The following is a 22,730-nucleotide window of genomic DNA, read 5'->3' on the forward strand; positions in this document are numbered from 1 at the left end:
TTAAAGGGATAGTTCACCCATAAAATTATCCCATAATTTACTTACCATCCATTATAAAAGTAATCAACATGGCTCCGGGGGTTAATAAGGGCATCTTGAAGCAAATCGATGTTTCTTTGTAAGAAAAATATAAATATTTAATACGTTATAAGGTCAAATATCTAGCTTTCGGCGGACCCCTTCTGTATTCAATGCTTATGCTGCATCCGACTTCATCCAGTTACGCTTTTTACTCTGTCCAATGTCATCTTCATAAGTTGAATACAGAAGGCAGTCCGCCGGAAGCTAGATATTTGACTTTATACAGGGATGCAAACAGCGCGCTTTTCAGCACCTCCCACTTTTTACATGTCAGTTTGGGTGACTTGTGTGAATTGTGCAGATCCAAAGAGTTTTTTAAGGGGGAGGGGTGTCTGATTATAATTTCACTAACAGTAATTCTGAATTGCCTACACCAAACAGTAAATATGAGCCAAGTATATCAGAACACTGAGCGCCAATGAGCACGGGTGAACCCCTAGTGTTCCTTCTGGCTCCGTATCTTTTACTGTCTATGGTATCTGCCACTGCAACAGTTCTCCCTGACACCAGAATTTGGCGCTGCGTCCTTACCCTTTTACTTGCAAAGTTCTGGTAAGATCACTGGAGGAGGTTAGGATATTGTTATACAGGGTTTTTCATGCATAGAGAATTACGCTCAGATATTGCTCAGATTCGGCCTGCCATGATAATTAAATAATCAGAAAAATATATTGTCACATGATCCTGCAGTAATCACTCTTATGTTATGATTTGCTGGTACAAAGTCATCTAAAGCCATTCCATAGCTGAATGTGCGGGACAAGGATATTATATTATTATTAAAGTTAAATTAAAGTTGAAGAAAGCTCGTCTTCCCTCCACTGCAGCTGTCAATCGTCATCTCTGTTCAGCATTCAAACTGCGCAACACGTTTGTTTACGACAGTCAGCAGGTAAAACTCTCAAAGATCATATTCCTATTATAATGTGTGATCTGTAAATAAAGGATTTTGGATTTGAGTTTATAGCTGTTTCTGAACAATGTTGTACCCACTATCATGTGATAACACAATGAGTATTCATTAGCATCATGCGCACAATAACTGACATTTAAAATTAATTCGTAGTTTTTGTTATTTTTGGACCAAAATGTATTTTCGATGCTTCAAGCGATTCTAACTAACTAACTGGTGTCACATACGGACTACTTTGATGATGTTTTTATTCCCTTTCTGGGCATGGACAGTATAGTGTGCATACACTTGCATACGCTCTTGGACTAAATATAAAATATCTTAAACTGTGTTCCGAAGATGAAAGGAGATCTTACGTGTGAAACGACATCAGGGTGAGTTGTTAATGACATAAATTTCATTTTTGGGTGAACTAACACTAACTCCTGATTTTATTCGTCTGAAAGAAGAATGTCATATACAGCTAGGATGGCTTGAGGTTGAGTAAATCATGGGGTAATTTTCATTTTTGGGTGACTATCCCTTTTTTAATAGTACTCATGTGTTGTGACCGTGGGGGCAGCAATGTGCAAATTTAAATGATGTTTAATGAGAAGGACGAGATTTTTTATTATTTTTTCATGAAGTTTCTGAACAAGCTTACCATTAGGCAATATACGCAACAAGCGGTTTTTTGCTCAAAACATTAAACAATATGTGTACACATAAAATCAAAGATCAAATTACTTGCACAGGAAAAAAACGCTAACAAAGTAGACTGTGCCAGTTATCGCGCAGAACGTACATATGCTCTCGAGTCAGTGTATGGTTATCGTGTTTATATTGTTTCGCATGTTAATGTTGAGAAAAACAATAATATCCACAGAACACGACGTGTTACACTGAAAAATGTTGCAGAGACACAAAGGTAATGGTGTGCTAACAGCACGTTGTGTTTTCTGTTCTAAACATGTCTCCTTAGACGAAACTTAAAGAAAACTAAGTCTCGAGATCATTTTGCTATCAGATAAGATATCTTCTCGGCTCGCTCGCGGGCACAGCTTCTCTTGCCTGCTGTCGTGCATGCAGTGATTGACAGCTGTCTTAGCTTATTTTCCTGCTGTTTAGATTTCATGTGCTCATTTCTCATTGGGGTGGTGATATTATGATAACTCTGTTTCATTTATTAATTTGATCAAAAGTAACTGCATTTAGTTATAACTGAGAGTTTTAGTGCTTGGGATTTATCATGGTGTTACGAACCCCGCTTTTAAAGTGCTTGTTAGTGAAGGGGGTAAGCAGCATTACAAGGGTACGCGAGGCAAAAAGGCAAGGCATTAAAACGCAAGGCATTTTCAACTGTTGATTGGTAACTGCACGACTCACGCATCACCTTCTGCAGCAGGCAACAGATTCATAATTCAGATAAAACCAAAAATAAAGTTATTGAAATTAAACAGAAACAAACATAGCTCAACAAAACGTTAAAGGAAGTACAAACAAGACACGGCTTATCAGCAACTGGCTGGACATCAGGACACGCACAGGGCTCAAAATCTTCTTGTCAGTGCACGCCATGCTCATAGCAGAGCTTAAATAAGTGACCATGGCGATCACGCGGTTTGGCAGAAGTAGAAGCAGCACAACATGGATGTCCTTCGGAAAAAGAGTAGGGGTTAACGGCATCTTGGCTAAATTTTCCCATTGGCTTCTGTCCATCATGGCCTCCTAATAATATACTGATTGGCTTCATCACTCTCCACGTTGGTCTCCTCTCCACCAATCAGCTGGTGTGTGGTGGGGGTTCTGGCGCAATATGGCTGCTGTCACATCATCCCGGTGGATACTGCACATTGGTGGTGGTTGAGGAGATTCCTCCCGTCTATATGTAAAGCGATTTGAGAGCCCATAAAAGCTCTATATAATTATAACATATTATTATTGTTAACGTCAGATCTCTCTCCCACGTCTGAACTTTCCCGTCTTATTCAACCTAAAACGTCATTACCGAACAGGCTGCAGATGCGCATGGGTGAAAAACACAAATAAACACAAGGCTTTGGCTGTAACAACAGATTCACTGCATTAATGACCAGCAAAGCAACATGGTAAAATTCTAATAGTATTTTTATTTTTCAAATATTAAGTACAGATTGAATATTTTACTATTTGTGCACACCCCAATCACTTACTTGACTGTCTCATTCTAGCGTTTAATTGCTAAGAAGGACTTTAGCCTACAAGCATTAGGAAGGCCTGGACTAGGAAGAACGCAACCTTTTGTTTGAGAAGCAACCAAAATCACACACTGTTTACTCAACAGTGACAGGATGGTCCACTTAGGGTGTGTTCACACATGGCAGGTTTGGTTTGATTGAAAAAAATTATACTATGATTGCTCTGTTAGTACAGTTAATTTAAATGAGTGAACACTGCCATCCGAACTCTGGTTAGCACCAAACTGGCAGACCAAACCCCTGAAAAAGTGGGCCTCAGTCCACTTCCAAATGAACTCTGCAGTTTGACACAGACCAAAGACATGACGGCTTGAATGCGCAGCAAATCAGGACTAAATATATCTTTCTTTTTTTTGTTTTTGGGCCAGAAGAACCAAGTGAACCGAAGTGTGAACACAATCACTGCTATTTTTGCTCTTGGTGACAGCAAGTTTGTATTTTTGTATGTCGGAAGACATATTATCACTGGCCTAATTCTTCAGGCCTAATTCTGACACGCAGTTTGAGCCACCACAGAAACAGAAACAGATTCAGCTTCCCTGGTTACATAAGCTCCTGCCTATAGCTTTATTTGATTTGCTGCATCTAATCCAAATGTATTTACTCTTTCCTCAGCCAACATGCTCGTTTGATTTAACTGCATTCAGTGTCAACCAATTTAACCGACTGAACTCTTATGCCATCACTTCTGGCCAGCCGCGTGTTCCACTGTGCAGGCGCTGTGATGGTTTTATGTATTTTTACTTGCCATCCGTTACATCCACTTTCTTCTAAAGCTTGACAGATTCAGCCCTCTTCCTTTATGGCTCAAATTGGCATCATGTGGTCTTTTTCAGAGCTATTGGACAGTTACTGCACATCTCGACTCTCTATCAGGCTTTAGATGTTTCTTTTTCTAAACGGTGTGGATATAATCATCAGATCAATCCCAGAGTGGTTGCAGTTCAATATCTTACAGCTCAAGTGTGTAATTTTTGATGCTAAAATACTTTCTCTTATTCCAATTTAATAGGCAGAGACACTATAATTAATTGGTTTATTCCTGTGATATGTCAGTAATTTTTTTAATTAGTTTGTGTACAAATATTGAGACGCAAAACTGAAAAATTGTTTTTTGATAACATCTCCATTTTATTTTATTATTTTTAAAACACAGTAGCAATTGTTTTTCCTTATCCGGACTAAATTTAGTACGTAAACATTATATTAAGGATTGGGGATTGGTTTGACTGACCAATGACAATTTGGACTGTGTTCAGGAAACTTGTAAATCATATTTTTTTAATTCCACTTGGTAATATTAGTAGTGCAGAAATAATTAACTTCAAATTGCATGGTGTAATGTAATACTCTACATAATTTAAACAAACAAAAGCTCTTTTAAGATCAATTGCACAGATTTTCCGTTCTAACCTAATTCTGAAACAGACTTGCCCATGACACTGTAGATTCATTTCAGAATTATTTACCTCAGTATCACACATCTTCTAGATTTTCCAAAGAAACTTAACTCCCATACACTCATGGATAGGTAAATCTGCCAAATGTAATGTGCTTTTATCAGCACTTTGCATCAGTGCTCTCAACTCTACCTGTCAACTGCAGGGTGATTTTTCCCTTTTCTTAGTTTGCCAGCTCATAATTTTAACATCTAATTATTGAACTGAGCATCTTTTCTTTTTCTTTCTTTTTTTTTTTTTTGCATCTTCTATTGAGAAGAGTAGAGGAGGAGAGTTTTGCTGGTTTGCATTGAGATCTTCTAAAGCATAGCTTGTTAAGATTAGAAGATAAATCTCCGGTGGCCGTTGGAGAGTGAGGAAAACAGTTTTATGAAGTTGTCTGCAGCCTTTTGAAGCAAAAGCTTTTCCTTTGATTTTTGTCAACTTTTTTCAAGTCCGGTCTTTTATCTTTTTCCTTTTGATGTACAATCACAATATCAGCCTAGTTTTACTTGACACATAAATGTAGTTGTTTAGGTCAGTGATTCTTAATCAGTGTTGCATCTACCCCGAGGCGATACTTTAGCAGGCTTCAGAGGGAAAGAAGGGCTGTCAAAGGTTAGAACTACTAATGGAAATTGTCATTTGTAATTACTACTTGTATCTCATATTTTTTTATTTTTTTATTTCTTGTTTAATAATAAATATAACAATAATTTGTTAAAGACAAGAACATCAATAATAATGCTTATAACAAGAAGTATTGCTATTATAAATTAACATTATCATTAATGTTATTAATGTAATTTTTAAAAATATGTAAAATATTTTTATATATATTTTAAATATATAAATATATTTTTATAGAATATATTTATATATTTAAAAATATATAACAAATATATTTAGTATATTACATTAATGTTATTAATGTAATATATTAAAGATATACTTTTTATCTAAAAAAAAAACAAAAAAAATGAATGAGCTACTTTTATTTAGTGAGGATGCAAATTGAAGCAGCTCTTTTCAGTGTTATAACAATTTTGTAACAAATATTACTTAAGCAGCAAATCAGCATATTAGAATTTTCGGAATATTAGATTTCTGAATGATCATGTGACACTGAAGACAGAAGTAATGATGCTGAAAATGTAGCTTTGTCATGACAGCATTTGACATTTTTAAATTATAACATAAACAATATTACTTTTTTGATCAAATAAATACAGCCTTGGTGAGCATAAGAGACTTCTTGAAAAAAATATGAAATGCCTTATCATCCCCAAAGGCATATGTCATAACTCACCACAGTACTGAAATACATAGTCTAATTTGTCTCATTGCAGCATTCATGCAAATGTTTTGTTTGGAATAGTGTTTTGAAATATAGCCGATATATGGGCTCAAACTCCCGCCAATTTAATTGCAGTCAAGCATAAAAAAATAATAAGCGTGGATAATTTATTTTAAAAAACACGTGAAAAATATAACGCACAAAACTGAAAAATCAATGCAGAGTTACCGAGAAACACAAACAATGCGGTCATAGAAATACAAATAATAAGCGTGAGTCAAACATTTAAACAAGTTTAAAATGATATTGCTCAACTGAATTATGATTTCAAAATTATCTGAATCGCACACAAAATCATGTTTTCTGCTCTTATTAAATTTTTTTGTATGTTTGTGCTCTTTTCTCCTTTGCTCTTGTTTCCACATTCTGCGCTTGCGTTTCCAAATTTTGCAGTTCGATGTAAATCAGGGGCGGGTCTTAGCATCACCATTGGACCACTAGTTCTAGATTGACAGCTAATCCTGTAGCCAATCAATCGAAGAGGGAAGTTGACGTCACAGAGACTTGTGCCGCTCAGTTCAGCCAGACGCTGTTGAATTCAGCTACGAGTATACGAGCTCTCTTTCACGGTATCGGCAAGGAAATTCATTATTTTATTGTTATGAATATAATCTTAGAAATCTAAAGCAGTCAAATTAGCATGATCATGACTGGGTGCATACAGACGCTTGGCCGCTCAGTTCAGCCAGCCGAGTTCTCTAACACCAGTGGTGGAGGAAGTACTGAATCTCTGTCATTAAATCAGCATGTCACAGGGAAAAATTAACAAAAATTCATATAATTTTTGTTTAAATTCTGAGTAATGACTATGCAATTTCAGTGCATATGCCATTTCTATAGTTGAACTGAGCGGCCAGCCAAGCGTCAGTAATGCTGCCTTCATATGCTATCGGAAATTTTATAATTCTGACTTCTGAAGTTGTGATTACGAGATCATTGCATTCAAGTTTCAAAATGTGAGGGCGTTCATGTGCAATTTTTACTTAGGAAACTCATATTTATGATAATTCCGAGAGCATGTGAAGGCAGCATAAGCACCCAGTCATGATTACATTCATTTAACTGCTTTAATTGTGAGAACCCCCCCTAAAATGTGTATAATACAAAAGAATAGATTTCTAAGAATTTCCTTGCCGATACAGTGATAGAGAGCGCGTTATACTCGTAGTTGAAGTCAACAGCGTCTGGCTGAACTGAGCGGCACAAGTCTCTGTGACGTCAACTTCCCTCTTCGATTGATTGGCTACGGGATTAGCTGTCAATCTAGAACTAGTGGACCAATGGTGATGCTAAGACCCGCCCCTGATTTACATGAAACTCGAACTGCAACATTTGGAAACGCAAGCGCAGAATGTGGAAACGAGCAAAGGAGAAAAGAGCACAAACATACAAAAAATTAAAATAAGAGCAGAAAACTAGCCTGGAAGCCAGCCGAACTTAGCCACGCCCACAACATTTTTAGGTCGGGCAGTTCAGTCTGGCCTTGCTCCATAGAGGAGTAATTATCCCCGAACAGAAACTGTTCGGACCAATGAAATCATCAGGGCGGGCTTTAGACGATGACGGACAGATGATCAACAGTAACGTAATCATGCACATCATCAAAGGGGCTTGGGTTATATTTGTTTGAATCCTAAACGGAGAGCTTGTTTGTATATGCATTCACCTTCACAATTTCTCTAAGAAATGATCATGTTGGGTAAGTACTCTGTGTATCATTAAACTATTTTATTTTTTTACAACACCGGCAAAGATAGTGTATTCCAGCCTGATTTCAGCGCGCGTGCGGACAGGGTTGCCAAGTTTTTACAACAAAACCCACCAACTACTAGCCCTAAACAATAGGTTCTCCGGGGGAAAAATGGTATTTGGTGGGTAAAATGGGTGTTATTTTGGCAAGGTTGCCTGCTAAAATTTGCACTCATGGGTCTATAGATCCATGGGCACCATAAGCAAATAAAAAGTGGGTGGGTCAGTAGCAGCTAAGGCAAAATATGATAGGTGGGGAAATTGTTTTGCGGGGTGTCTGGGGGTTCTCCCCCAGAAAAAAAAATATTTCATAGATGTGATTTCCTGCATTATGGTGGGTTTGAGGCCATATCCCTTTCCTATACCAAAAAAGACCTAAAACCAGTCAATACCAATAGTCTAATAAAAAGGCTATATTCATTTAACTCCCATAGAAATCAACAGTTTCACAGATAATGATAATGAACAAGTTGCATGTTTTTTATTCTCTGTGTCCAGACAGAAAAAGTGCCGTTTACTAAACGATTGATTGGGCCAGACAAAATTACAGAAATCACTGTATTATTTACCGTTGCTATAGAGTAGGGGTAAGACGCATGGCATCAAGTTTTGACGCAAATCGAGCATAGGTTCGTATCCGCCTTTTGCCACACTCGCTCTACTCCCTTTCCCCATCATATATCGGATTGGAAAGGTATTTATTTTCAATAAAAAAAGAGTTAATATTAGAAAAGGGGAAATAAAGTGTTTAACATGTGTTTAATAATAAGTTTCTTAATAAGTTTCTCGGTTAAGGGGTAGTCAAGGGGGTAGTCAAAGTAAACAGACGTGCTGAATTAGAGACGATAAAAGTGAGTGGGTCCAATATCATTGGTCTTAAAAAGTGGGTGGGTCTTGTCCCACCCACGCACAATGGTTCCGACACCCATGTATATATCACATAATAGTCGCTTCAACCCGCGGACACAGAAAACAACCCGCGGGGACTTGGCAACGCAGTGCAGTTGAACTCTGTCTGTTGACATTTGACAATGCGTCGCTTCGTTGCTCTGATTGGCTGTAGGTCTTTCCAATTGATGTCTTTCCTGGTTCAGTTTAAACACGCCCCATAATCACAGCCCAATGGAGCAGTTTCAGACTCATATTCTGACTAGAATTGAGTATGACCACGTCAGGCTAGCAGAAAACATGATTTTGTGTGCGATTCAGATCATTTTGAATTCATAATTCAGTTTTGAGCAATATCATTTTAAACTTGTTTAAATGTTTGACTCACGCTTATTATTTGTATTTCTGTGACTGCATTGTTTGTGATTTTGGGTAACTTTGCATTGATTTTTCAGTTTTGTGCGTTATATTTTCTCATGTTTTTAAAATTTTGATTTACGCTTATTTTTTTCTTGACTGCAATTCAATTGCCGTGAATTTGAGCCCATACCAATGTTTTAAAAAAAGTAAATGTCTAATATTTATTTTGAAGACGACAGACTTATTTGAGTCTTGTTTGAGGACTGTAATTTGATATATACAATATGGTCTGTATATATAATACATTATTGTATCCGATTTTATATACATTTGTAATATATACAGTACAGAATCACTGACTTTCACCTGAATTAATGGCTGCTTGAATCCACATCTAAACCTCAAAGCGGGTATCTGCTCTGATGCAGTTGTTTCAGTCAATTGCTGATGTCATCCTCTGCGATAGGGACCATCAAATGTATGCATCACCACCACAGCACCTCTCTTGTCAGGCTGTGCATTACATATCGCCGTTCTGACATTTAACAAGTCACTCTTTTGTCATCTCTGAGGAACGGCGCTGCTAATGTCTCCTGCTTCTGATTTAGTTTGCTTTGGGTGGCTGCTGTCCTATCATAATTGAGTCATCAGTGACTGAACGGTCGGAGTTGAGCTGGCCTGCGGGCACAGCATTAATGAACCCTGCAGCCAGTGCAGCTTGGGCCATAATGACTATGACTGATGAGTGATTGCTGGTGGATCCCGCCATGCTAGATTTGTCACCAAAATGAGAACCTCCACCCCATCCCCCATTTCGACTCCTTCAAGACAGAGCATTAAGAACGTCACACAGCCTGTTTGTCAAATGATTGAGTCTTCAAAACAAGCACAAAACCATCAAGCTGTGACGCATCACGTCTGAGCAGCACCATAAATCGGACGACGTTTGAAAAGCGACATCGCAATTGATATGAATGCATTGCTGCGTAAACGCCAGCATAGACCTGATGGAAGCGCGAGGGGGATGAATGGCGCCGCTGTCATTATTAACGCTCGTTAGAGCAAACCACAGCTTGTAATCATTTCTGGTCGTGTGGCGTGTAGGGACTTTTTACATCATCCAAAACTCATGGTGTGTCATTAACCCTGAGTGGCTGTGTTAGCTATCTAGACTACATGATTGACAGACTATTTCACCATCAGGTAACTCACTCACCCTGTCTTTCTCTGAGGGCCAGTTGAGATACTCTGAGTTTTTCAGATATCAGTTACCACAAGCCTGCTTGTTACAGTTCCTGAAAGATCTCAAGATTGTTTTGCTTTGCTTTAGAAGAGCTGATACACTTTATAATTTCCTCTACATTCTGACTTATGTACACTGTTGAAGAGTTGGATTCTCATGATAAACATGGCCAATATTTCAAGAAAATTGTTGGACGTAATGGAGTATTTCTGTGCCAAATACACTGCTTCTGGATTCTAACAAATTTCGGGAAGATTTTTTCGAGTATGGCTATGTATTATGTCAAAATGGGTGGAATTCCTTTGTATGGGCACTACTTCAAGTACAACTGTGATCACACAAATTCATATGAATTGACCTATCGGTAAGCCCCTCCCCTCGAACGCAAATGAGCCAATGACAGTTGAGTATCAGTTGCGCTGGAACTCGGACATCTTTAGGTTTCAGCGCCATAGAGGAACATTAAAGCTCTCATCGGTTTAATGGTGTTTATGCTACAAAAATGGTAAAACGATGTTCCTGGGGTATTGTTACACTGATTACAGGTATCCTGAGAGGATTTTCTGGTTGTTATACTCTCAATAAGTTACGATTAAAGTTAGTGATGATGGGTACAAACCGAAATAACTAACTGTGCTCACGTCATAGCTAAGTTAAATAAAAAACGCATAAATGAATGTCTACATTTCAGTGCGTCTCTCTATATCAAGGTGGTTAAATGTAAATGAATTTAACCTAACCCTGTTGTACATGAACAGTGTTGATCCTGGATGATGTTATCCGCGATCGTAATGAGGCTTCTCCTCATATTCTTCTTTTCTTTTAGTTTGTTTTTGTTAACATTTTTGATATTCCTGTGAGTCTAAATATGTTTAAGGTCTACATTTTCTGCATTTTCTACATTTTACTATTAAAGAGGGTCTCCGATTTTGATGGGTATTATAGTTTACCAATAGGTCAATTAGCCACCAATTTGTCAAAATAGTTAATTAACCAGGTAATGCCAATGACGTACAAATATTTACCATCTAAATCCAGTTGAGCATTAAATGACTTGATTTATCTGCGTTCAAAGGGATAGTTCCAAACCTGTATAAATATCTTTGTTTTGTTGAACACAAAGGGAGATATTTTGAAGAATGTTCAAAATATGGAAGTTCTTCCATAGTTCCTGCTATGGAAGTCAATGGTGCCCTAAAGCAGCCTGGTTACAAACTTTCTCCAAAATATCTTCCTTTTTTAGCAGAACAAAGCAATTTGTTCTGAGAAAAAAAGCAAAAAAGAGACTTTTCATTTATTCATTACAATAGGTATACCATATCATGTCTTATTTGTTTTGTTAATAAAAGTTCTGTTTAATATAATCAAGTTTGTCATTGTACTATTTTATTGTTGTTGTGGTTAGTTAGTTTTTGTTTTTTGTTTTTGTTTTTTCATTAAGAGCAATATTGAATCAACATTATACATTTGTTTTGTTCCAAAAAAGGAAAGATCTAAAGTTAACGATCAAAATAAGTGCTACAGATCCTGAGCATCATTCACATATATTTTCTTGTAGAATATGCGGTATAATTGGTAACACGGATGTTGTCACAAGTTTATTAATAACTGGGATAATGTCCCTGGTACATCCGTAATAGGCTATATAACCTAGACACTTAAGCAAAATGTTGTTGATAAACTAGAATTCAAGATTATTTCCTGCTGAGGGACAAATAGACTCTTGCTTTCTCTCTTTCCAATCCCAGCCTACACACGACACGCTGTAGAAAAGGTCGTTCATTCTTAATGTTGGCTATAGACATGTTACAGGTTTACTGTTGCTCACATAACTTTAAATCCTCCTAAGGCCAGCTCCACGCCAGGGGAAACTGCTTGCATCACCAAATGAACTCTCAAAAATAATGACGTGCTCCAAACTGTTGGTCATTGGTTGAGTGAGTGGTGTTATGTAAGGTTCAAACAAAGAGCAATGTTTTGATAGTGTATTTACACTTTTTAGAGGAACCACTCTACTGTAGATATAGTGGTCTACAGTGCATTCGGAAAGTATTTACGGCTCTTCACAGCCATTTTCAGATCTCTTCGGAGATGTTTAATTGGTTTCCACACTATGGAAGAAGTGAAGTGCTGTGAGTGCTTAACAGTTAAAAGGCATACAGTGCATCTGTAAAGTAGTTTAACAAAAAGGAATTTGTTGCTGTAATGTGTTGTATTCTAAAATAGAATACAACAAGATACAACTAAAACAGAATACATACAAAACCTTTTGTATTTGTGTATTAAATATTATTTTTGTTGATTTCTACCAGATAAATCAGTCTACAACCTGCTTAAAAAGACAATTAACTTCATAGAAACAGGAAGGCTTAACAAAATGGAAAATGTGTTATGTTTAATACTACATTTTAACATTTAAAACTCCAGCAACCAGTTTTTTACTCATCACAGGTCTTGACTGAAACACACAAGGTGTAGTTTATTTCAGACAGTGTGGTGATATCGATTCATGGCCTGACCCCATCCTTGATCTCTGCACAGCGGCTGATAGTCCTGTAAAGCCGGCACGATTGAAAGCGTAGCAGCCACGACGGCTTTATACTGTGCGCCATCATTCTCCTCAGTCATAGCAAGGTCTCCTCTGAAGTGACTCCAAAAGCCTCTCTGTGCATTCAGACAGCAGAGTCGATCTTATGTTTATTCTCTTGAGACCCTAGGAGAGCGGGACAGAGAGAGAGAAAGAAAGTGCAGGTGTGGTGTTGAAGGAAACTAAAATGGAGAATGAGACAGAAACTGAACCGGATGATAGAAAGCGAATGCCAGTTTGAGATATATAAAGGGAAAAATGGATATGGAACAGAAAAAGGACTGCAAGAATGCAACCTCAGATTAAAGGGATTTTATATATATATATGCTCTTTTCCAAATCCTAGTGAGCTGCCAATGTAGACCGCATTTTATGCAGCCTCCTGAGATATCTTCTTTTGGCCAAATTCTAAGGCAGCATCAAATCTGTACTTAAACGATAAACCCAGAATTATTTGCAACAAAGTATGTGATTTAAGTGGAAAAAAATGTCCATAATGGCGGAAAAGAAAAAGTTCGAATTTTTTTTTTTTTTTTTTTTTTTTTTTTTACATACTCTGTCGTTCAGAAGTTTAGGGTCATTATTATATTATGTTTTTGAATGAAGTCTTTTACTGTATATTTACCAAGGCTACAGTTCTTTGATCAAAACAATTAAAGGATTACTCCACTTCAAAATGAAAATGTCCTAATAATTTACTCACCCCCATGCCATCCAATATGTCAATGTGTTTCTTTCTTCAGTGAATAATAAAAACTTCTTCTTTTTTTTTGTTGGAAAACATCTATTCAGGATTTTTCTCCATAAAATGGATTTCAATGGCAACCAGAATGTTAAAGGACCAAATCAATCAACAGTTTCAAAAGGCTTGATCCCAGATGAGGAATAGGGTCAAATCAAGCAAAACCATCAAATATATATACTTTTTAACCTAAATCGGACGTAAATCTAAGTCGGATGATTTTGAAGTTGGAGTCGAGTTTATTTTTTGTAAAGGGTGTTTGTATTAGTTCTCGCATGTTCTCTTGGGGCGGTATTTCCACCTATGTCTAGTGTGATCTTTCCGACATGATTGTGCAAACCGGCACGTCGCAGAGCAGCGCAAGATGACCAATTTAGGTTAAAAAAATATATATAAATGTTGAGATTTGTAGAGATGTAAAGATGATTTTGCCGTGTTCCTTGACTGTGATCGTGCAGAGCCTCTGAAGCCCTTTGAAACTGCATTGATTTGGACCTTCAACCTGTTGGTTGCAATAAAAGTACATTGTGTGGAGAAAATCCTGGAATGTTTTCCTCAAACTTAAATTCTTTTCGACTAAAGAAAGACAGAGACAAACATCTTGGATGAGATGGGAGTGAGTAAATTGTCAGATAATTTTAATTTTTTTAAAGTGAACTAATCTTTTAAGTAAAATATCTATCTCACAATATTTTCCATTAATAAATAAATATTTGGAAACTTTTATAGTTAGTTTTTTTTTTAGGATTCTCTTTTTAATAGAAAGTTCAAAAACAACATTTATTTGAGACAACATTGAAAACAGCATTTATTTGAGATCTATATTTCAATCAATGTAAAATATCTGTCTCACTTTTGATCAATTTAATATGTCCTTGCTGAATAAAAGTATTGATTTTTCTTTCAATAAGAATAAATCTTACTGACCTGGTAGTGTGTAAAGGTGTAAACCTTTTCTAATAAAATTAAAAAATAAATTATTTATGTTATTAGTGTATATTACACATACTGTGTATGTCTCAACATTTACAATGTTGTTGTTTTGTAGTTTTTTTCTGTCATCCTGTCAGATGTTAAATAGACGTTTAGAAAATGTCTTTAAAATGTTTATGATTTAGAATGTATGAAAAATCTTAGAGATATGCTATCTAGCAACAAGCTATTATAAAACCAGATACATATTTACTGTTTACAAGACTCCATTAGCTGGACATTTATGATGTTGCCAGATTTTATTTGTGATTTGACATGTGTTCTTGGAAATAACAGTTTTGTTCTTTTTTTGTTGTTGTTTAAGTAGATACCATGTTTTTGCATGGCCAATTATATTTTAGCTTTTAGTTAAGTACAATTACTTTTATTTCTTATGCATGATTTTTATTTATGCATCTGTTGTAATAATTTTATTTAACATTTTTTGATTCCTTTTCTATGTAAAGTTCTTTGAATTACCATTGTGTATGAAATGTGCTATATAAAGAAACGTGCCTTGTGTGTGGCACTAACAGAGCCAGGTGATTTGCCTTAAAGAAACTCTCATCAAACAAATCAGTTGTGAGTCGAGTCTCCTGTGTGCTTTGTGTGAGAAGGGTTATTTGTGTGGCACACATGTAGAGCGTTCCGAAACAGTCACGTACAATATGTGTTCCATGTTAGTTAGTAGGCTGCCTTATAAAACTGATGCTGACTAGAAAGTAGATAGTGAGGCAGCTCGCTAGGTTTTGGAACAGAGCAGTCAAAGAGAATGAGCGTGCTTGTGTGTGCGAGAAAGTGAGAGAGAGAGGACCCTTGTGGGCCAATCTCATCTGTCACAGCCAAGCTTCATCATTAATATGCAACAGCAGCCTGCTGATGCTTGGCATTGACCCATTTTCTCGCTGAAATATCACCGCAAGGTTCACGGTGTGAGAGAGACACAGACCTGCACATAATCGGCTTTGCGTGGAACACCCAGGTACAGGGGTGTCTGCTTGAAAACACAAGCAGTCATATCCTGGGATAATGACTTCCTCTTTGTCCGGCACACTTTTGATTATGACAGTTACAGGAGTTCAGAAATACTCGTCCGTCCTCTAAAATTGATAACGACAAAATCCGAAGTCATTACACATTTAAACCGGGTCCCCCTGCCGCAAACGTGGCCAGCATATGAAATGTGCTAAATAGCAAGAAGTCACATGATGGAACGTAACTGCAATAGTATTCATGAGATTCAAAGATAGTAAGAGGAGAGGGTGCAGTAGGACTTAGTACATATGTGAAGTGTCAAAATGTTAGTATACACATGTTAATGTAATCTTTATGCCGAAAGAGGATGGACAGAATTGTATTGTGGTGCATGACTGAGGGCTCAAGAATGCTTAAAAATGTAATACAGGTAGGGTGGAGAGATGCGGCAGTTGTCACAGGAGCGATCCTGCGCAAGCAACCGATTACACATGCGTACAACTGCTTCGTGATTTAATAAACCTTCTCCTTCCAAACCTTCATTTACTTGTTGGGTGCACATGCTGTATAAGCACAGAGATTTTTCTGAAGAGTGTGTTGAGTACCTCAACATTAATTATCAAAGCTTTTGAGGGAATGGTGTTCTAGCTGCTGTTTAAATGAGCGTGACTGGTTGTAGAGACGCCGTCCTCTATGATGTAAGGAATTGGTTTTCTTCCGTAGCATGCAATATGCATTTGTGACATGCAAACATGGGAAATAAATGGGTATATCTACAGAAATAAGTCTCATACTCAAGGCTGTGTTTGTTTGATCAAAAAAGTAAGTTGTGATATATTACAATTAAAACCATTGTTTAATGTAATCTATTAATGTGATGGCAAAGCTGAATTTTCAGCATCATTACTCAGCATCACGTGCATCAACTGATCATTCATAAATTATTCTAATATGCTGATCTGATGCTCAAAATCATGTATTGTTATTACCAATGTTGAAAACAGTTATACCGCTTTAAACTTTTGTGGAAACCGTGATTACTGGTATGTTATAAAGTTCAAAAGAACATCAGTACTATTTGAAATGGATAATTTTGTAATATCATAAATGTCTTTACTCTTTTGATAAATTGATTGCATCCTTGTTGAATTTTTTTTTATTTTATTGATTTCCAAATAATTCAGTAATTGAAGAACATACAGTAAGAGTATTTTGTTGTTGTTGTTACTTAGTATATGAATTTTATAGTGATTGAATGTTTTATTTTATAAATAAATATAATGTATTAAGCATGTGGTAATTCATATTTTGTTGTGTGTGTGTATATATATATATATATAATTATGATTCTGGATGAATTGCGAATCATGATTCTTTTTTATTTCAAACTGATTCTGCCATGATTTTGAACAAAGTAGCATGAATTTTACTAGAGCTTCTGAAGAATGATTGATTGATGTAGCCTATTTACAAATGTTTAAACAATTTAATAATGAAATTAAACTATTTTATATAGCACATTTTAAATGAATGATTCATAAATACTTCAATTTTTATATTACTGGATGAATTGTTTCTGAAAGAATCTTTTGAATGAATCAATGATTCAATGACATTTTTTTTAACAGACATGTGTCACCACTTAGTGGCTTAACAATGTTATTGATACATATGTATTTGAAGTGTCAAATGACTTTCAAAAGGTGATTCACTCCTATTTTAATCACTACTGTAGACCTCATCAGTGTTCAAATCTGAACTATAAACGTTTATCTTAGCTCTTCTGTGATCATTTAAATATTTGTAACCCTGAAATAATGATACTGTGTGGCTGAAAAGATCCAATAACTTATTTTGATGTCCTCTAGGAGGAGTCAAGCCTTGTTTAGGGGGTCAGACCCCCCCTGGGTTTGTCGACCATTTGCAGCTATTACAGCAGCACATTTCTCTGCCATATTGTCACTATATTTCTTCTGAAAACTTCAACACTAATGTTATCCCATGCTTTCTGCAACTGAAGCCATAGGCTTTCCTTTGAATGCAATACATCTGTCCAGTTTATTTTCCAACTTGCCCCAAATGTGTTCGATAGGGTTGAGGTCCGTACTTTTAGGGGGCCAGTCCATCATTTTCAATGTTCCAGCAGATTGTCCTCTGGAATCAATGTCCTCTTGGAAAATAAATCCAGGCCCAATAGATGTGTGTGTGTGTATATATAAATATCTGTGTGTGTATGTTGCATTTATATATTTATACTATGTGCTATATGTATCACTTCTACTTTCTGTTTCGCTCTCTCCCTCACTTGCAGGTGTTGGGCAGTTTTAGAGATTGTTCCCCAGATGGCCGTGGAGTCACTGCTGGAGGAGAAACTCTTAAATAGGAGTGCAGGACAAACAGAGGCGACTCATCCAGTACACACATTCATCTACTCCAACATCTCCCTCGAGGAGTGAGTGCATGCATGCACATGAACATACAAACATTGTATGCACATGCTTTGGGGTTATTTTACAATGTCTCAGGAGATGTGATACTCGCAGGTTGCTGTCATGAATGTCTTAGTTAGTGTACCAGGTGCTGTTTTTCATTGGCCAAAGTCTTTTTTCCAACAAATGCCAGTTCTAGCTTCTCTGTTTGAGAGAACAATTCAAGAAAATCTTCTCAAACATCCAAGGTTGGCTGTGTCACTTTAGCTCAGTGAGATGTTGAATTCTGCTGTTATACATCTGTGTTTAAAAGCACATCTTCTCCCTATAATCCAAGATGGCAGATAACGAATTAGAGTGCTTTCGGTTTCAGTCACGAAGAATTACAACTCAATAAAACAAGGCCCACAATGAATGACAATGCAAGTCAGACTGAATGTGAACATCGCTCATGCTCTTTTAATCGTAGTCTTCTTGGCTTCATCTGTGACGGGGGAAATGGAGATCATACTCGGCAGGAGTCTTTTTTTGGTGATTCATACATTACAGTACTTGTTTATGTATGAGGCTTGTATTAATATTTAAATGAGCTCCGTTCAGATGGGTGTCGTGTAATACAACCAGATAGATTTCTGGCCCTAATGATTCAGAGTTGTTTGTGTGACGGTGGATAGAGTAGCATGATTAGACACGTCAGTCAGTGCAAAGACGATTTCTTTGCTCCCAGATGCTTGCTCGTGCAGCCATCTTCACATTTTCACCCCAGCACACACCTAGAGTGATGCGCTGAGCATCGTATGATTGACTAAGCAGCACTTAAGCAGGTGAGGACCCTGTAAATAAGCTTCTCCCTCAGAAATGATCTCGTTTTAGACCCCTCCCTCCATCTCGAGCCCTCTGCGGATGGATTGTGCCACCTGGAGATTGCAGAGTTCTGCTTTCCGCATCCCCTCCCATCCGGTGTTTATATCAGCCGGGTTTGTTGAGGTAATCCGGCCAGCTCTAAACTAGCGGAAAGATGGAGTTAGGGAAATGGATTTCTGGAATAGAATGAAAGTGCGTTTTGGGCATACGTGTTACTCAGACGCAACTCTGAAAGGGTATTCATTGAGCCGCATAACTCCGTTCACTCATCTGTAGGGTTTTTTTGTCTAGTAAAGCTTTACTAGACTGCAATTTTACTTAAGGTCCTCCTACTCTGTAATTTAATTTAAAGCCATTGTTGGTGCTCTCAAAAGAATAATTGGTGAAGACTAACACCATTTGAACTATTCAAACAGAATCTAAAGGTGATGTATCAGGCGTAATTTAGAAAACACAACATCAAGGGGAAAATTGAAGGCTTGCTCTTTAACACGCCCACCACTTGATTTTTTTTTTCACAAAATATTTCCTATGTTCGCAGTGAAACAGATTTTCATGTCAGTATTTTGACAGTTATTTAATTTAGCTGTCTGCACACCCCTGCCTTTTGAATATGTGAATGTTTTCTTAATGACGACAGGTGTCTGCGGTAGTTATGAGTGGGAATGATGGGACTCTGAGTGAGAGATCCGCAGAACAACAGTGGCCCCTAGAGTTTAAAACATGTACTGCATGAGCCTGGTCTGCTTGAGCTTTATTATCAGGTGCCTTGAAAATAAAATCGGCTGAACTTCACAGCAAATGGGATCAATGTTGTAAAGTATTGCTTGCATGTAAGTACGTTGTTATTGCTTATTGCTTACATTAAGCACGTAGTATAAGATACATCTGTGGATGCATGTCATCTAACTTGCAATTACACATAAATCAATATGTAGCTAGTTGTTTACGGGTTTCAAGTGCTTGTTTATGAGTTTATCCCGGAATAAGTACCTTATTTATCATCTGTCTTTGTGGCCATATCCCCTTTCTTTTGCTCTCTGTCTTGCTGTCATTCTCACTCTCAGCACCGAACCTGCAACTCACTAATGAGTAAAAAGCCTCCCCTTAGGGCTGTCATGTGTAGTGAGATTCTCTAGAGGCTCTCCAAAAGCTGTAGTGCTAGATTTCATCTCATGATATGCTTCACATTCAGTTTAGGCTTTCATTTGCCCATTTGATTCAATTAGCCGTTTCATATAGTCCCCTAACAGCAGAACGGTCTGTGCGTTTGACTCCTTTGCCTTATTCAAATGTGCACACAGTTCTCTAGGTTTTTGCCTGCACCACAGAAATGTCACAAAGACCTGGGGACAATGCGGTCCACACCTGGGTGTGAGGACGCAAGGGATTTCGTTGGGAAATGTGGGGCATTCTGTCTCCTGGCAAAAGTGTTGAATTTTTTGAAAAATGGAGGTCCGGAACGAAACGATTCATGTGATCTTTTGGCTGCAGAGAGGAGGACTCCGGGGGAGTGGGAAGAAAGAAATAATTAAAGCCAAGAGAAATTCATTTGCACCACAGTAACAGAGAATGTCATCTCCACTGCATTATGTGTCTCTCTTTACAAAAGCCAGGGTTAAATATTTTAAAGGTCTGACTGGCTCTCATCTGGCATTGTCCATTATTGAAGCCAGAATATACTTAAGCAGGCAGAGGCTTTGCCCCCTCAGCTCGAGGGTCAGCCAGCCTCAGATGTTGCCTTTTAAAAGGCCTTGCGTTTGATAACCTGGGTTCATTGATTATATACAGCTGATGGATTCCAAGCACTGACTCAGAGCTTTGCTTTTTCAATTCAATTAAAGCACTACTCGATATTTCTTTCATGCTGGCAATTATGTTGTCAGCCATGCGATTGATTTGTCTACAGTCGTTAAGACTTTTTTACAACTGGACCAGAGGTATTTTCTATAATTCTTTATTATTTGGATTGAATTTGATAATGCCATTGTTTGTATTGATCTGCTGTCCTTCCCTTGGCTGTTATATACTTGTGTGCCAGTTTATGTAGTCGAGGAACTTTAGAATGTATCGGGTGATTAAAAGGGTATTAATAAAATACACATATAAAGGATATATTAGACAGCCCGCCCTCATTCTTTCAAGATGACATTATTACACATTTACAGCAAAAAAAAAAGTTAACCCTTAACCCTACCCCAAACCTAAACAAGGCAAGTGTTATCATAATTAATTTATTCCAAAAATGTCAGTACCAAAAGTAGTTCAAATGACAATATGTTGCAGTTGCAGTTTTCTCTGGTGGTAAATAATAGTTTTGTGTGAGCTACAGAGCAGAATTTAAGTTATTAATTTCTCAAAAAATCGTGTCCTGATCCACTCCATGAAGGTGCGCATTTTTGATTCAAACACACCAAAACACGGCATGCCGCAATCTGTGAAGAAGCAGGCTAGAGCTAATGAGCATTTGATATCACTGGGGTAAAACGTGTCATAAAGCTGCTCAAGGCCACATTTTTTTTAAAATTTATAACGATTGCAAAAAATTTATGTTTTATGGTCGCTGCTAAGAATGTAGATGATGATCATTAAATAAAGTCTTGAATTTGGGTCTGGTCTTCGCTTGTGAATATACAGGTCCTTCTCAAAAAATGTGCATATGTGATAAAAGTTCATTATTTTCCATAATGTAATGATAAAAATTTAACTTTCATATATTTTAGATTCATTGCACACCAACTGAAATATTTCAGGTCTTTTATTGTTTTAATACTGATGATTTTGGCTTACAGCTCATGAAAACCAAAAATCTGAAAAATCTCAGAAAATTAGCATATCATGAAAAGGTTCTCTAAACGAGCTATTAACCTAATCATCTGAATCAACTAATTAACTCTAAACACCTGCAAAAGATTCCTGAGGCTTTTAAAAACTCCCAGCCTGGTTCATTACTCAAAACCGCAATCATGGGTAAGACTGCCGACCTGACTGCTGTCCAGAAGGCCATCATTGACACCCTCGAGCGAGAAGGTAAAGCACAGAAAGAAATTTTTGAACGAATAGGCTGTTCCCAGAGTGCTGTATCAAGGCACCTCAGTGGGAAGTCTGTGGGAAGGAAAAAGTGTGGCAAAAAACGCTGCACAACGAGAAGAGGTGACCAGACCCCGAGGAAGATTGTGGAGAAGGACCGATTCCAGACCTTGGGGGACCTGCAGAAGCAGTGGACTGAATCTGGAGTAGAAACATCCAGAGCCACCGTGCACAGGCGTGTGCAGGAAATGGGCTACAGGTGCCACATTCCCCAGGTCCAGCCACTTTTGGGCTACAGAGAAGCAGCACTGGACTGTTGCTCAGTGGTCCAAAGTATTTTTTTCGGATGAAAGCAAATTTTGCATGTCATTCGTAAATCAAGGTGCCAGAGTCTGGAGGAAGTCTGGGGAGAAGGAAATGCCAAAATGCCTGAAGTCCAGTGTCAAGTACCCACAGTCAGTGATGGTCTGGGGTGCCATGTCAGCTGCTGGTGTTGGTCCACTGTGTTTTATCAAGGGCAGGGTCAATGCAGCTAGCTATCAGGAGATTTTGGAGCTCTTCATGCTTCCATCTGCTGAAAAGTTTTATGGAGATGATTTCATTTTTCAGCACGACCTGGCACCTGCTCACAGTGCACAAACCACTGGTAAATGGTTTACTGACCATGGTATTACTGTGCTCAATTGGCCTGCCAACTCTTCTGACCTGAACCCCATAGAGAATCTGTGGGATATTGTGAAGAGAAAGTTGAGAGACGCAAGACCCAACACTCTGGATGAGCTTAAGGCCGCTATCGAAGCATCCTGGTCCTCCATAACACCTCAGCAGTGCCACAGGCTGATCGCCTCCATGCCACGCCGCATTGAAGCAGTCATTTCTGCAAAA

The 22,730-nt window shown here is 37.6% G+C and overlaps 1 protein-coding gene across 2 annotated transcripts in view; it reads left to right on the plus strand.

Moving 5' to 3' along the window:
- The window catches only part of si:ch211-51h4.2 (uncharacterized), a 145,286-nt gene that overhangs the window by 72,078 nt on the left and 50,478 nt on the right, over window positions 1-22,730 (plus strand). For both annotated transcript variants that reach the window (XM_067432120.1, XM_067432121.1), the window contains one exon: window positions 17,834-17,974. In XM_067432120.1, coding sequence (XP_067288221.1) covers window positions 17,834-17,974 — 141 coding nt within the window. The remainder of the gene's footprint in view (window positions 1-17,833; window positions 17,975-22,730) is intronic.

This window comes from Pseudorasbora parva, chromosome 22 (assembly GCF_024679245.1).
Source record: "Pseudorasbora parva isolate DD20220531a chromosome 22, ASM2467924v1, whole genome shotgun sequence".
NCBI lineage: Eukaryota > Metazoa > Chordata > Actinopteri > Cypriniformes > Gobionidae > Pseudorasbora > Pseudorasbora parva.